The sequence below is a fragment of the Protopterus annectens genome, chromosome 5.part1 (assembly GCF_019279795.1).
Source record: "Protopterus annectens isolate FY-2018-M chromosome 5.part1, PAN1.0, whole genome shotgun sequence".
Lineage (NCBI taxonomy): Eukaryota > Metazoa > Chordata > Ceratodontiformes > Protopteridae > Protopterus > Protopterus annectens.
The window spans coordinates 557,829,465-557,844,161 of record NC_056736.1 but is presented as its reverse complement, the minus strand read 5'-3'; the positions used below and the strand labels follow the sequence as shown (position 1 = coordinate 557,844,161).

At 40.4% G+C, this 14,697-nt stretch overlaps 1 protein-coding gene across 2 annotated transcripts in view; it reads left to right on the top strand.

Annotated features, from left to right (window-relative positions):
- RB1 (RB transcriptional corepressor 1) overlaps window positions 1–14,697 on the top strand; it is a 3,440,561-nt gene that overhangs the window by 427,932 nt on the left and 2,997,932 nt on the right. For both annotated transcript variants that reach the window (XM_044073175.1, XM_044073174.1), the window contains exon 4: window positions 8,521–8,655. In XM_044073175.1, the coding sequence (XP_043929110.1) occupies window positions 8,521–8,655 (135 nt within the window). The remainder of the gene's footprint in view (window positions 1–8,520; window positions 8,656–14,697) is intronic.

Here is a 14,697-nt window from a genome sequence, read left to right as displayed (position 1 = left end):
CTAATATCAGAGTATAGGCAAAGAGAAAGAAATAGGGGGGACCTAAACGAAAGACCAACACTGGTAGAGTTTTTAATAGAATCTATAACTGAAGCTGCCATTAAAGAAGAATAATTAGTAGAACATATAAAATATTGCACAATAATTATAACAATCAATCAGAGGGGAAGAGAGATTGGATAAGCAATTCACAAAGAAAAAATGGGAGGATATATGTATGCCTACAAAATATGCAACAAAATATAGAAGCTTTAGGAGTTTTGCCTGGAAATGTTTACATAATTATTTTTACACCCAAAGTGGACTCCAGAGAAGTTTTCTTCACTTAGACAGTAAATGTTGGAGGTATGAAGGGGATAAAAGAGGTAATTAGGAACTTGTTTTCCAGGAGTGTGGTGAGTTGGCAGACTTTAAGAATTCCCTGTGGGATGCACTGTCTGAGATGCTGGGCAGGTAGATTGGTCTGATGAGGGAGATGATTTTTCTGAGCTCTGGTAATCGGAATTGCATAGACAAGGTAAGGCCTTGCTGTGTCTAATGGTGGCTGCTAAAAAAGCAATGACTAGAAAATGGAAATCAAAATCTACACCAGCTATACTGGAAGTAGGGACTAGTAACAGAGATAAAACAACTGGAATTGAGATCTTTAGAAAAAGGTAGGAGCAAACTACACAGGAAAAAATGGGAATTGTGGGAACAATATACAAGGGAGGAATGAGGCCTAAAAGGCAGCATGACTTAAATGAGCTATGTAATATATGAGTGAAAAAGATTGGGTAAACTGGAAGTGATATATAATGCTTGCAACTGGGTGTGTTAGTATGGTTTGTAATGTAAAATGCTCACGACTAGGATTGTGTTGGTGTGGCTTCTTTTCATTTAGATAAATGTATGATTGCCTGTGTAGTAAGTGATGGTTTAATGTAGATATTTCTTTAAAAAAAAAAACAAGAATTGAATAATGTATGTAATATTGCTTAGGTTATGTGATGTATAGCAATATATGTGAAGTATAATGTTTGTTATGTTAATATAGGTTGATTACTTTTATATGAATGTAAATTTGCCTGTGTCACAAGTGATGATTTAATAAAGGTGTCTGGAAATAGAAGTTGGGAATTTGATCGACAGGATTCAGTAGAAAAGGAGTCCTGATTTATTATTATTATTATTATTTATTTATTTTTTTTTTAAGCAAGGAAAGGGTAGGGGCTGAGCAGAGAAAGGTAGAGTCATTCTTGTATTGAATTTGGCATTTCTGGCAGCAGTGTAAAGTGAGTTTGTGTATATGGTGAAGAGTAGTGGACCAAGGATGGACCCCTGTGGTACTCCTATAGAGGTAGAGGGAAAGGAGTAAAAGGTGTGTTGCCACTTAACTGAAGTCTACTTGAGGTAGCTGTGGAACCATTCTATAGAGAATGAGAGAGTTTTAATGAGCAACGTCTAATAGGAGCTTTTGATTTGGAACAGTGTCAAATGCTTTAGAAAGATCAAGAAAGACAAAGGAGACATAGTGTCCTTTATTCATTTTACTTGTTTATCTTGTGTGTTGAGCTGAGAAGAGCAGTTGTGGTACGGTGTTTGGGTCTGAAGCCACATTGGGAATCTGTGATGCGATTATTGGTAGTGAGAGAGTTCATGAGCTGAGACCAAAAGCATTTCTCCAAGATCTTGGTCAGTAGAGACAGTATTGCAATAAGCTGATAGTTTGGAAATTCTGTAGATTGACCGCCTTTATGTAGTGGAATGATGTATGACTTTCTCCAGAGAGAGAAGATTTGGCTTTCTGCAATGGAGCACTTGATTATTAAGGCTATGGGATATGATGATGATTCTACTGAGATATTAAGCATATTCTGCAAGGAGATTGTCTACAGCTAAGGTAAAAGGTGTCAACTTTGAGAGGTGTTTTTTTATGGTTGAAAGGCAAAAGCGTTATAAATGTTTTCAGGAGTGGTAGGGGAGAGACTAAGTAGGATTACACTTAAGTAGGTTCAAGACCGATTGAATGAATTGAGAATTAAATTTGTTAGATATTGTGTCGGAGGTATTGTTAGTATAAGGTGTTGGAGTGGTAGTCTGACCTAGTTGAAGTAGCTTAATAGATTTCCAAAAGAGTTTGGGGTTATTATGGTGTCTTTGGTGGAGGTTAAAGTAGATTTTCTTGTCCTTTTTATTTATTTATTTTTTTTTAATCTTTCTTGGTGAGATTTCTCTAACTACATTTGTCATAAGCTGATTTTTCATTTTATAACTATAGCTTCCATGCCCCATCTCTTTGTATCATAAGCAGTTTTATTTCTTTTTGTAGCCATGGGGCAGGATTGTTTTTTATTCTTCTAGTTCTGGCAGGGGCTTGTTGATGTAATGTATTTACAACAGTTGAGTTGAAAACAACTGCATCATTAAGTGGAAGAGTTTTTTTTTTTTAAGAGTTTCCCAGTCACATCTTTTTAGTGTTTTATTATATTCTTACAGAAAGATTGTGAACTCTGTTGTAGATAGGTATTTTGTTGAGGCTGTTGTGCTGTCTGAGGATAAATGTGGACAGGTGGTCTAATTCTCATACTTTTATTGCTCATTACAAGTTGGAAATCTTATACAGATGTAATTGCATTGTTCAGGTTGGCTGTTATCCAGTCTAGGACTGATTCTGTGCCACTTTTTAATTGATGCTAGTAGGTGTGTTAATAATTTGGGAGAAATTGCAGAGGTTTTTTGAGTTAGGTGCTAGTTTAGTTATACATTTACCAATCTATATTAAGATTTAAGATTATCATTTCTTGGGCTATGTTGGTGTTAAACCGGCTTAGAATGTCTGCAACTCCAGTGGTACTATTGCCTGATGGAATATATAGGGCTGGAATACATTTGCTTTATTTATTTATTAATCCTTAGATGCATTGTTAGGAATTCTGTATTGTGAAAACCGGGAATCTTTTTATGGTAAAGAGCTAAGTGTAATGTATTTTTTACCTGCTCTTTTTTTCTGTCCATCAAGTCTACAATGTTGTAGCCAGTGGTATTTATTTATTTATCAATTACTCCTTTTTTCCCCCCAGTCTGGTTTCTGTAGTAATGAATTGAGCTACAGATGCATGTATGCATTGGATTTTATTGTTGAGGCTTCTTACATTTCATTTCAGGAAGAGGATAGTAGATGTCTCTTTTGGGGGAAGTAATGGGCTGCTAGTGCTGCCATTCAGATGCCGGAGAGCAGTGAGGTTGGTAAACTTGGTTTGGTCCACTGTTGGGATGCATGTCTCTGCAGATGGGGACTTCGAAATGCGATTGAAATGGGTCAGTATGAGGCTGGGTCTGATGGGCTTTTACCCTCTTTGGGTAATACAGCCACCAAAGCTTTCTTTCAAGTTGCTGACCCTTCCCATCTTTTTTAAAATGCTATTAAAATCTTCCCAATCTTAATCACTTTCTTCGCACCTAATTTCCAGACTTCCTTAGGAAGACCATCTATTCCTGGAGGCTTTCCTGCAGAGTGATTATACATCACCCTTTTTATCCTATCTTCTCACATCTTAACTATTGGTTGTTGAGCCTCCTCTTCCTCTAATCTTGGCATAATTAAGTCTTCCATAAATATTTCCATTTGTGGCACTCACGGTTTCCACATTCCTCTGCTTTATACACATTTCCATAAAATTTTGAAAATATCTCTACTGTCTGGTGATCGTTATTTTTCTTGTCATAGGCTCCCTAAGTTTAATGACAACCCTTTTTTTCTTTCTGTTGTCTAAGTTGTTGTGCTAAAGGTTTTTGTGCTTTGGAGTTATCAAAAATTGTTGCTTAACAGCAATCTTTCCCAGCTCATGCATATATCCAGATATGCTCCCTTATTTTCTCTGTAGCACTCTGCAGTTGCTCCTGTTCTGTGAGATTCTCCTTATTCTGCAATACTTAAACCTTTGCCAGTCTCTCTAAATATTTCCTATTACTTCTGTACCATATCTTTTTATTTCTACCATATTTTTAAACTCTGTTATTTTATGCTACTCACCAGCTTTCCTTTCTTAAAAAAAATAATTTGTCTTCCCTAATAACTGTCAAGTTTTCTCTACCCATTTTATAAATTCCTGTTTTCATTTGGTAGGTGGGAAAGTGCTAGTGTCTCATTTTTACTTCATTAGCTTTCATTTTTATTTTAGTTTGTATTGGTGCATGATCTGAAAGCTATTGGATGTGTGTTGAAGCTTTCAATTAAATGCACACTCTTCTTCTTCTTTCGGCTTTTACCAGTAAGGGGTCGCCACAACAGATCATCTGTCCTCCCATGACTGGCAGTGGAGTTTTACGGTGTTGAGTTGCCAGCCCAGAGCCCAACCTTCCACAGAAGGCGCACGCACGCACTCATGCCTAAGGCTAATATAGTGTGTCCAATCCACCTACAGCATGTCTTTGGGATGTGGGAGGAAACCGGAGCACCTGGAGGAAACCCACGCCACCATAAGGAGGACATGCAGACTCCGCACAGAGGGCACCCCAGCCAAGGATTGAACTGGAGAACCTCTTGCTGTGAGGTGACAACGCTAACCACTGCACCACCGCAGCTGCCCTTTCAATTAAATGCACGCATTTCTATGAAATATAATTTCTATTCACTCTAGTCCAGTTGTTGTACTTTGAGTTCCTACTACTACTGAATTCAAGTCTTCCATAGCAAGTGTTTTCATAAATTTCTTCAGGAATCTACCCCCTTTGGTTATAGTTTTCCTTCTATGTCTCTGTGATGCATCTTCACTGTTGCAGTCTCCACCTATAAGCAAAATTCCCTGCCAAAAGCTGATTATTTCTCCTAAAAATTTCTTAAGCTCCATAATAGCAGGTTTCAGTGGAGTAAAATTACTTGCCAGGATCATCACCCTTGCTTGTCAGTAGCCCCATTCTACCACAAATCTACCATCGCTATTGGACCCCCTTTAGCAATGAGTATTATTACTCCTATTTTCCTTTTTTCCTGATATTTTGCTGAATACCCATCATGAAATTCCTTTCTTTGTCATATTCACTGTTTGCTTCTTCACAAATGTGTCTTCTGCTACATTGCTATTTAAACTCTACATTTTTAAATGCAATTCAGTATTCTATACATGTAAGGCCATTTGCCTTCCAAAATGCTATGGACAGAGTAGCCATTATGAAAAAAGTTAGTGTTCCCACTCATTATATACAACAGTATTTTTAAATATGCATTTCCAGCTATTGTCGTGAGTGTACATACTACTGTTTGGCAGGCTGATCTTTGATACATTTTATCCTCAAAGTGTGACAAGTTCAGATATAAAGACATTATTGTACTGAAACCCCTCAAATGAAAAACTGCATTTTCAGAACACCCCATCCCATATTAACTTTGAAAAAAAAAACACAAAACTATGTACATTTTCAAGAAATGAAGCTTAACCCTCCAGATAGGAACATTTGCCCAAAATCAACAGCTGCACCCACAGGCATAACCTAATCTAAAATTAAGATCACCTTTGCTAAAGCACATGTTACAGCCTGTGTTCCCACTTACACTGATTGTTGTCTGTTCTTGACTTGGATCCCTAGTAAGCACAAGTGTGCAGCTACTACTGCCAAAAACTTGGTGAACACCCTGGGGACTGTGGTGAGACTGAATGGCAGCGCTCTGAATCAATAACAGAAGCCAACCTTCACATCAGTGTCTTGGAGCTGAGAGCAGTCCTCCTAGCATTGCATGCTCTTCAGGGCATACTTCACAAGGGTGTGATATCCATACATACAGACAGACATGACATTGGATGGTACACAAACAAACAGGGAGGTACACGATAATATCCACAATGTTGAGAAGCCATGAAGGTGTGCCGATGAGTGATGTCTTTGCAACATTTGCTGATAGCGCACATCTCAGGGTTTTCCATTGTACTTGTGGACAAATTGAGCAGAAGAGTACTGATGCCTTATGAGTGATACCTCAATCCTTCAGTGTTGCAAGCAATTTTCAGTCACTGGGGGCAACCTTGCTGCAACCGCTTTACTTCCTATCTAAATAGATGCAGCAGGTATTTTGCCATGATCCCTCCACAGGGAGAGTCACTGAGGGATGCTCTGGTCAACAGTTTGCCCCCAGGTGTTCCATATGCTTTTCCTCCTCTTCCCCTAATGAACAAATTCATACAAAAAGCAAGACAGCGCAAGGCTAGAGTGATCCTCATTTCCCCCTTTCGCTCCAACAGATATGGTTCCCCTGTCTATGGCCTCTTCCAACACATCCTCCATGAATGTTGGATTATTTTCCAGATGTAATAACCCACCTGTCTGGATTGTCTCCTTTAGATCAAAAGTCTATGAAACTAACTGCATGTCCTCTAGTTTTAACTATAGTCAGAGATGCCAGGCTTCCGCCTGCAGTACTCAGTATTCTTTCCACTTCACAAAATCATCAGCTAGGAAAGTTTACCACAGTAAATGGAAGAGGTTTTCGGTTTGGACCTACTACAAAGGTCTGGACCCCTGTCCAGTACTAGTTTCTTCCATACTTGAGTTTGTCTGATCTGTTTGACAAACGCTCCAGATTTGCATCTATTAAAATACAGTTGGCTGCAGTTTCCAGTTTTTATGTTGGATGCAATGATATGTTAATAGCATATCTCAAAAGCCTTCCTCAAAGGTACTTTTCTGCTGATACCTCCCATTAGAGACATCATTATGTTGCAAGCTTTAACCCAGGTTGTCTTTGATCCAACCACCACAGCAGACTCAACATTTTTTACATGGAAAATAATTTTCTTGGTCACAGTAACACCAGCCAGCCAGATCTCGGAACTACAAGCTGTCTCCTCAAATCCCCCCATATCTCTCTTCTAACAAAGATGAGGTTTCCCTCCGAACTAACACATCATTTAAACCTAAAGTGGCATCCAAAACTAATTTAAACCAGTTAATGCATCTTCCTGTCTTCTCTCCAAGGTACTCAAAGGATAATACATTTCACATTTGTTAGATGTTCACAGACAACTCAGATTTATATTCACAGGTGAAAAGCCTTCAGAAAGGATGATCAGTTATTCATTTCCTTTGCCAAAGCAAAACTGGGAAAGGCAGTTTCTAAAGTAACCTTATCCTATTTCTTTTCGCATATCAGATAAACTAAAAGCACATTCAACAAGAGCAGTTTCTACACTGACAGCCTTCAACAGAGGTTTAGCCATTGATGACATCTGTGCCGTGGTGACATGGGCAATGGTACACACCTTTGTGTCTTGTTACAAGTTAGACACAAGCCAGATTGTTTTCATTCTTTGGCTTCACCATACTCAGGAATGTCCTTCCTTGATACCACCCAGTTTGACAGCTTGGGATTCTGCCCCACGTGTTTGAACAGATGAAAATAGACAACATTTGATATGAAAGATATGTACTTACCATAACGTTGGATCCATGTTGTCCAGTTTTCATTCTCGTCAAACTCCCCCCTCCTAACCCCATTCAAATTTGTCACCTATGGCTACTACATGATTGAGTGGATGGTACTCCACATCTGTGCACAGTCACGCTAGACTGAAATAACTTTTTTCAGCAATTTGACATCACCAAGTTTATGACCACCTTTCTGGTAAATGGTTTTCTTTCTGTAGGTAGCTTTGATTATATATTTCGCAGTAGTGGGGGCAAACTTGATCTGAGCATCTGAGGTATAGCATAGGGAATTATGGGTAGGAGAGGAGTCCGACTTCTGGATCCAATTAGCTTTGAGATCAGCGACGAGGTCTAATCCCATCACATCTGACAAACCACATCTTTGAAGCGGACATAAATCCGACAACTTGAATCTAATGTTATGGTAAGTGGATAACTTTCGTTTTTTAGCACTATTGAGCTGTTTTCTTTTTTTTTTTTTTTTTTTTTTTTTTATTGCTAGCCTCACTTTTTTTGTTTTGTTGGTCAACTTATTGATGACTTCAGATCCCTGGCTACTTTTGTAGCACCAATCTTCCCCAGGAGCCAGCACACTGGTGGACACTCATTGTGTCCCATCACTGGATGGGCCCTATCCATGTGGCTGGGAATGGCATTCATGGCCATATGAGTTCTGAGTCTCCCATGACCAGGGAGAGGAGTTTGGAAATCAGGGCTGTCTGTGTCCCTTCCTCATTGTGCTGGTGTTGTACAAGTAGGCTGGACAGGCAGTGAGGCATGATCTATGAGGACATGCAAACAATGGGCATTGGCCATCCAGTGTGCACATCCCAGTGAGAGCTTTGAGCTCTTGTCTCCACCATGGCACACTAAGCATTCTATCCTCATCAATACAGGCAATCCCCCAAGGATGGGCATGCCCATCCTCTCTGCCAACTCCGTCAGATGCCCATGTTGTTAATTGATCCTGGCTCATTTGGGTCATAATCAGGGCTTTGTCCATTTACGCCCCCAGAGCTGTTTATTTTAACTCATTTCTAAATGTTTAAAAGATATCAGTAGTAATATATGTATGGAGCACATAAAGCGATGGTGTAACCCTGTTTTTTTTCACTCTAGTGTGAGCTTATTTAATGACCTCCTGACAATGATGGACATGACTATCATCACCATTAGCACTAAAGTTAATAACGTTGTGACAAGACTGTTGAAGAAATATGACTTGCTGCTTGCACTATATAACAATTTTAAAAGGTATGTTGCTGTTTAAGATTGCTTATTACAGTATAGTTCTTAAATGGATAGTTTGTATGTAGACACGTGCACACACACACACACACACACACACACACACACACACACACACACACACACACACACACACACACACCTCTACTAGTTATGCATTACCTTGAGTTTGCACATATGAGAATTTAGTACTGTGCCTTGCTAGTGATGACTACATACGATTCTGCAGGCATGGGTGTAGCTAGGCATACTCAGTGTACTCCGTTGGGAACATTCTGTGCTGGGGAAAAAAGTATAAATCTGTCATATCTGATGTATACAGCTGTACAAAATGTGCTTCTATATACTTCTCAAAATAGTCTTTTTATAGTTATAGGTGGTATTAGCAAAAATAATGCATTACTTTGCCAAATGTTTAGAGGCAGCATTTTGAAGATTTAGTAATTTTTTTTAAAGAAGGGAGGGTAGTAGAGGCAACTGCATGAGGTGTGGGTACAAATGTAAATTTTAGGCTAAACTCCTGTCTGCAGGGAGCAAATTCAAAATTTAAAAGATTATGCACTTTTCAGATACTGCTTCCTGTTTTTTATTTGTTTATTTCAAGTGGAATGCAAATCACTAATCATGCCCAGTAAAACAAGTCATGTTTAGAGAGTTAATTAAACCAGTGCAATTTTGGGTCAGCATAAAATGTGAGTCACTCTGGTACAGGCTTTAAATTTTTCAAAAGTTAAACTGAAAATTGGTATGTCGTACTGCAGCAATGTTAATATTTTTTTTTATTCCGATTTGGATAAGACATTCCTTTGTCTTTTGTGCTTGTCTACATGAGTTGTGTGAATCAGAGGTAGAACTGAGGGCTGTGTTGTAGTGTTCACTGTTCCTGAGAAGGCATATATGAAATGTTTTCAGTTTAGTAAGATAGTTAAGGCTGGTTCCTATATTCCTGGGTTTAATTCCACCAGTAATTATTTACAAACTGTATTGCAGAGCAAATCATTTAACTTAGCAGGGTGTTACTAGGTCACACTTGAAACAAAGGCACACTTCTGTCCATTGAGCTTGCCTAATTAACAAAGTTGACCGTTCCAACCTCTCGGTTAGATGACAGCTCGTAATTTTAAGAGTTATTGGTCTCAGATCAGTGTACATTTTTGCAGAGAACAGACTCAAAAATATGCAGGAGCTAATAGGACTGGTGCCCTAATACTGAAACAGTTGAGTATGTAAAAATTAGTGTGTGTAAACATTTTCTTTCCCACAGTACACCTCATCCCTCGGCTTTATTTTTCCTCACTGTGAGCATTTATGCAGCAGCAAAGATGACTTCATGCTGCTTTAGGTGTATATGTGATTATTTTTGATGGCTTTCATTAATTAGCTTTCCTTTATTATTTAGTAGACTTTGTCCTTTTTAGACAGTATTTGTGTGATATCTTACCAGATCTCATTACTGTAACATTGTGTGCTGTGAGTTGGTATTTTGAATCCAATTGGGTCTTCCTTTCAACTATTATTTTTCTCCCTTTTTATTATGTTACTAGATTTTTTTCCTAGGGTCTGTGAATTTTTTTACTCATGATTTATTTCTTTATGACCCCTTCTGGATCCTTCTCTTCAGTTTCAAAGAGCCTTAATTTTTTGCACCTTTTTACTTTCAGCTACTTATGTGCTAGAACAGCTTCACTGATTAATATTATTAACATAGTTGAAATTGATTTCTCGTCTCTGTTAACTTAGATTCCTACTCAATGTTTCTCCTAATAGACTTCATTTTGCAGAAGCGATCTTTGCTTGAACAAATCCACTAGTGCACAGATGTTCATCGTGTTTCACTGTTGCAGTCATTACACTTGGGTCATCCTGCTGGCAGGTTACCCGCAGTTGGCCTGAATTCCAAAGTCCTGGTCCGGCGTCGGTTGCTTTCGCCTCTTCCCTGACGTCAGTGTGCCAGGAGTATAAAAGATGCAGCCGATGCCATTTTCTTCAGTCTTTCTTGCCGTGCCGTGCCCGAAGCAAAAGCAGTTCGCAAGTGCCAGTCGGCCAACTAGTGAGATTTTCAAAATTGAATTTCAGATCCGAAGGCTTCTATAAAGCTAAGTACCCTGTTGGGGAAACTTTTTTCTTGCTCCAGACCGATGTCAGAAAAAGTTAATAATTGTATTTCTTGTGGGAAGCAAATACCTCATATGGATTTTCATTCTTACTGTATTCCTTGCCTAGGCCCTGATCACGACGTTGCTAGTTGTCGGTTTTGTGCTAGATTCATCCAACACACTATAAAGTGTCGGTACGATTTTGCTTTTCATTACTTTGGCCGAAGGTTTAACTATATAATGCCGTTGGAACAACCGATGACCGGAATTCATAAAAAGTGCAAGGAAAAAGAAAAGGACAGGCATCCAAGGTCCAAAACCGACGACGAAGCCTCTTCTAGGCCAGTCGCTGGTTCGCCGGTTCTCAGTGAGGCGCTTTCGCAGCCCCTGACACCCGCTACCTCAGAGCCACAGGCCGCCTCCGACTCCCACGTGGAGAAAACTAGGCCTCTGGATACTCAAGGTATTAGGCCTTCGGAAACTAATCCCTCAGATGGATCCGGAGACGCAGAGCAGGCATCGGCTTCTGAGGGTGTTTTCAGACCTACACAGCTTTATATCAAGCCAACTTCAGCATCCAAGACAAAGACTAAAACAGTTTTAAAGGCAAGGAAACAAGTACAGCATTCTCCAGGACAGACTTCCATGCCTAAGAAACAGATGTTCAAAATGATGAAGACCTAATTACTTTGATCAAGGGTTCCCATCCCCCTCTTGATAAGAGGCCTAGGCGCAAGATACTGAATATGATTCCTCTGATCAGGTTTCCATTTCCTCTGACTCCTCTTCAGAACAAGGATACTCTATTCCTCCCTATGAGGATTCTGATGCTGAAGAATATATTCCTTCAGCTTCTCCTCCTGAGGATTACTCATTTGGGGAAACCCTGCATACCATGAGGGAGCATTTCCACTGGGAGAGCCAAGATTATTCAGATTCTAAGAAAAGGCTCAGAGACTTTCTTCTTCTACCTCAGCACAGACCTCTTGCTATTCCACCTGTTCTAGACATTGTAGATGATGTATTTTCAGAGTCCGGCCTGTCTCCCGACTCTTTACCTCCTGCACCTGTTAAGCCAGACAGATACTACAGGGTTCCAGATTCTCATAAATTTCTGTATAAAAACCCTGCTGCTGACCCAGAAAGTATTTCTCAGGGTCCCAAAGGGGTGAAAGCTGCTACTGCAAAAAACCCTGTCTCCTCAGATAGAGATTCTAGGGCACTGGACAGATGGAGGAAAAAAGTTTACACTTCTGCTACCTTGACTGTAAGGGCTTTAAATTGTCAGTTTCATATGCTTAAATATCAGCAATACTTAATGTCTATGTTAAAACAGAAAATGTTGACAAATTCTGAATGTTTTGAGAACAAGGAATTGCAGGATTTATTGCATGCAGCTGAACAAGTGGGAAAACATACTTTGCAATGTGGTTATGATTCACTGGAGGCCTCTTGCTGGGCCGCTGTAACAGGATCTGTTATTAGAAGGCATGCTTGGTTAAAGGAACAGACTCTGCCTGATCACGTTAAAGCAAAATTATTGGATGCTCCATTACAGCATGATACTTAGTTTGGTGTTAAGGCAGAAGAGGTGTTGAAGAAAAGGGAGGATAAAGCTAAATGTATGCAGACAGTGAAGGATTTCTTACAGGTACAGCCACCTAGATTTAGCAGGAACTGGCCTTCTAAGAATTGGTCCTTTCCCCTGTCAGGCAGGCCACAAAGAGGCACATACATACGCCCTAGAGGCAAACAACAGCCCCAGGGCTCATACAGGCCCAAACAATGGGGTGCTTCTACCTCCAAAAGCGGAGAAGACAAATCTCAGCCATATAGGAAACAGTCCCAATGACTTCCCTCTGCCAATGCCAAGCATTTATCTTTTGGCAGCACCTTTAGGGGGAAAACTAGCACTTTTTTCACAAAATTGGCACACGATCACCCAGGACAAATGGGTCCTAAATATAGTCTCTCAGGGCTACAGGTTCCACTTTCACACCCTTCCAAAGGCAAAAGGTATGCCAGACCTACCACACAATCAATGGGCAGAGGCACAAAAACAAGTTTCATCTCTCATGGACATGAGGGCTATTCAGCCAGTGCCACAACAAGAGCAGGGACAAGGATTTTACTCAAGACTTTTGTTAGTACCAAGAAGGGACAAAGCATGGAGACCAATTCTGGACCTGTCTAGTCTAAATACTTTTCTGGACATTCTGAAATTCAAAATGTTGACTCTGCAGCAGCTTCTGCCCATGCTGGGCAAGACGGCTTGGCTTGTAGCTTTGGACCTCAAAGAGGCATACCTGCATGCCCCAATCAGACAATCTTGCAGAAGATACCTCAGATTCATAGCTGGCTCAATGCACTACCAATTCTCTGCACTGCCCTTTAGCTTATCTACTGCACCCAGGGTCTTCACAAAATGCCTGGCACCAGTAATTGCATTTTGCAGACAAAGAGGAATTCAAATATATCCTTACTTGGACGACTGCCTTATTCAAGCAGAGACCAAAGACATTCTACTAAAGCATCTGGCGTTTGTAAAAAGATTACTAATTTGCCTAGGGTACACAGTAAACGAAAAATCAAAACTAGTACCCTCTCAAGAGATAATATTCCTGGGTGTAAGCTTAAATACAACTGCCCAGATGGCTTATCTCACGCCAGACAAACAAAGGCAACTGACTTCTTACTTCAAAAGCATGGCAACAAAGACCCAGTTAACTGCAAGAAAAATTCTGCAGGCTGTGGGCTACATGGCCTCCTGCATTCTGCTAATTCCATATGCAAGACTGCATATGAGGAAACTACAATGGTATCTAAAAACCAAAAATTGTTTGGACTCAACATTGCCACAGCCTGGAATCATTAATTTCACTCATTCCCTGCCTGCAACAGGAGTTTCGATGGTGGGCACAGGCCCGTCACCACAACAAGGGACAGCCATTCACTTTACCCACAGCTAGGCAAACACTAACAACAGATGCATCAGATTATGCCTGGGGGGCCCACATGGCATGAAAATGTATTCAGGGCACATGGCCCCCAAGCCAAAGGCATCTTCACATCAATCAAAAAGAGATGCTAGCTGTACATAATGCCCTGACAGCCTTCAAGGACTTACTTCATCCAAGACAGCTGCTGATAAAGACGGGCAACACCACAGTTATGTGGTACATAAACAAGCAGGGGGGGCACACATTCCTACCCCCTCTGCAGACAAGCCATGATTTTGTGGAACACAGCATTGACCTACCAAGTACACCTGCAAACACAATTCCTGCCAGGAATAACAAATGCTCTGGCAGACGAACTAAGCAGAAACCTCATGGATCCTCATGAGTGGAAACTAGATCCACAAATCTTCAGCATGATAACAAGGAAATGGGGATGCCCAGACATAGATCTTTTTGCCTCCCCTCACAACTGCCAACTTCAGAGATTCTGCACAAGGACTTATCACAAACAAGCATGGAAAGTGGATGCCTTATTCAGCTGGAACAACCTTACAGTATATGCCTTTCCTCCACTGCCTCTCCTCCCCAAGGTACTCCTAAAGGTCAGACAAGAGAAGACACAAATGATAATAATTGCCCCAGATTGGCCATGCCAATACTGGTACCCGATCCTAAGGAGCTTGTCCCAAGGCCCAGCCTGGACATTGCCTCAAATTCCTCATTTACTGACCCAACAAAACAATCAGATCCTGCACAGCCAACTCAGAACCCTAAATCTAGCTGCATGGTGGATAGTGTAACCATTCAGAATACACCTCTCTCTAAAGTGGTTATGGATGTTATTTTGGAGGCCAGGAGGCCCAGCACCAGAAAATCTTATGCAGAAAAATGGAAGAGATTCTGTGCTTGGAACCAGGCACAAGGAATAGACACGCTTGTTCCAAATATTCCTCAGATTTTACAATATCTAACTGAGATGCTGGACAAAGGCC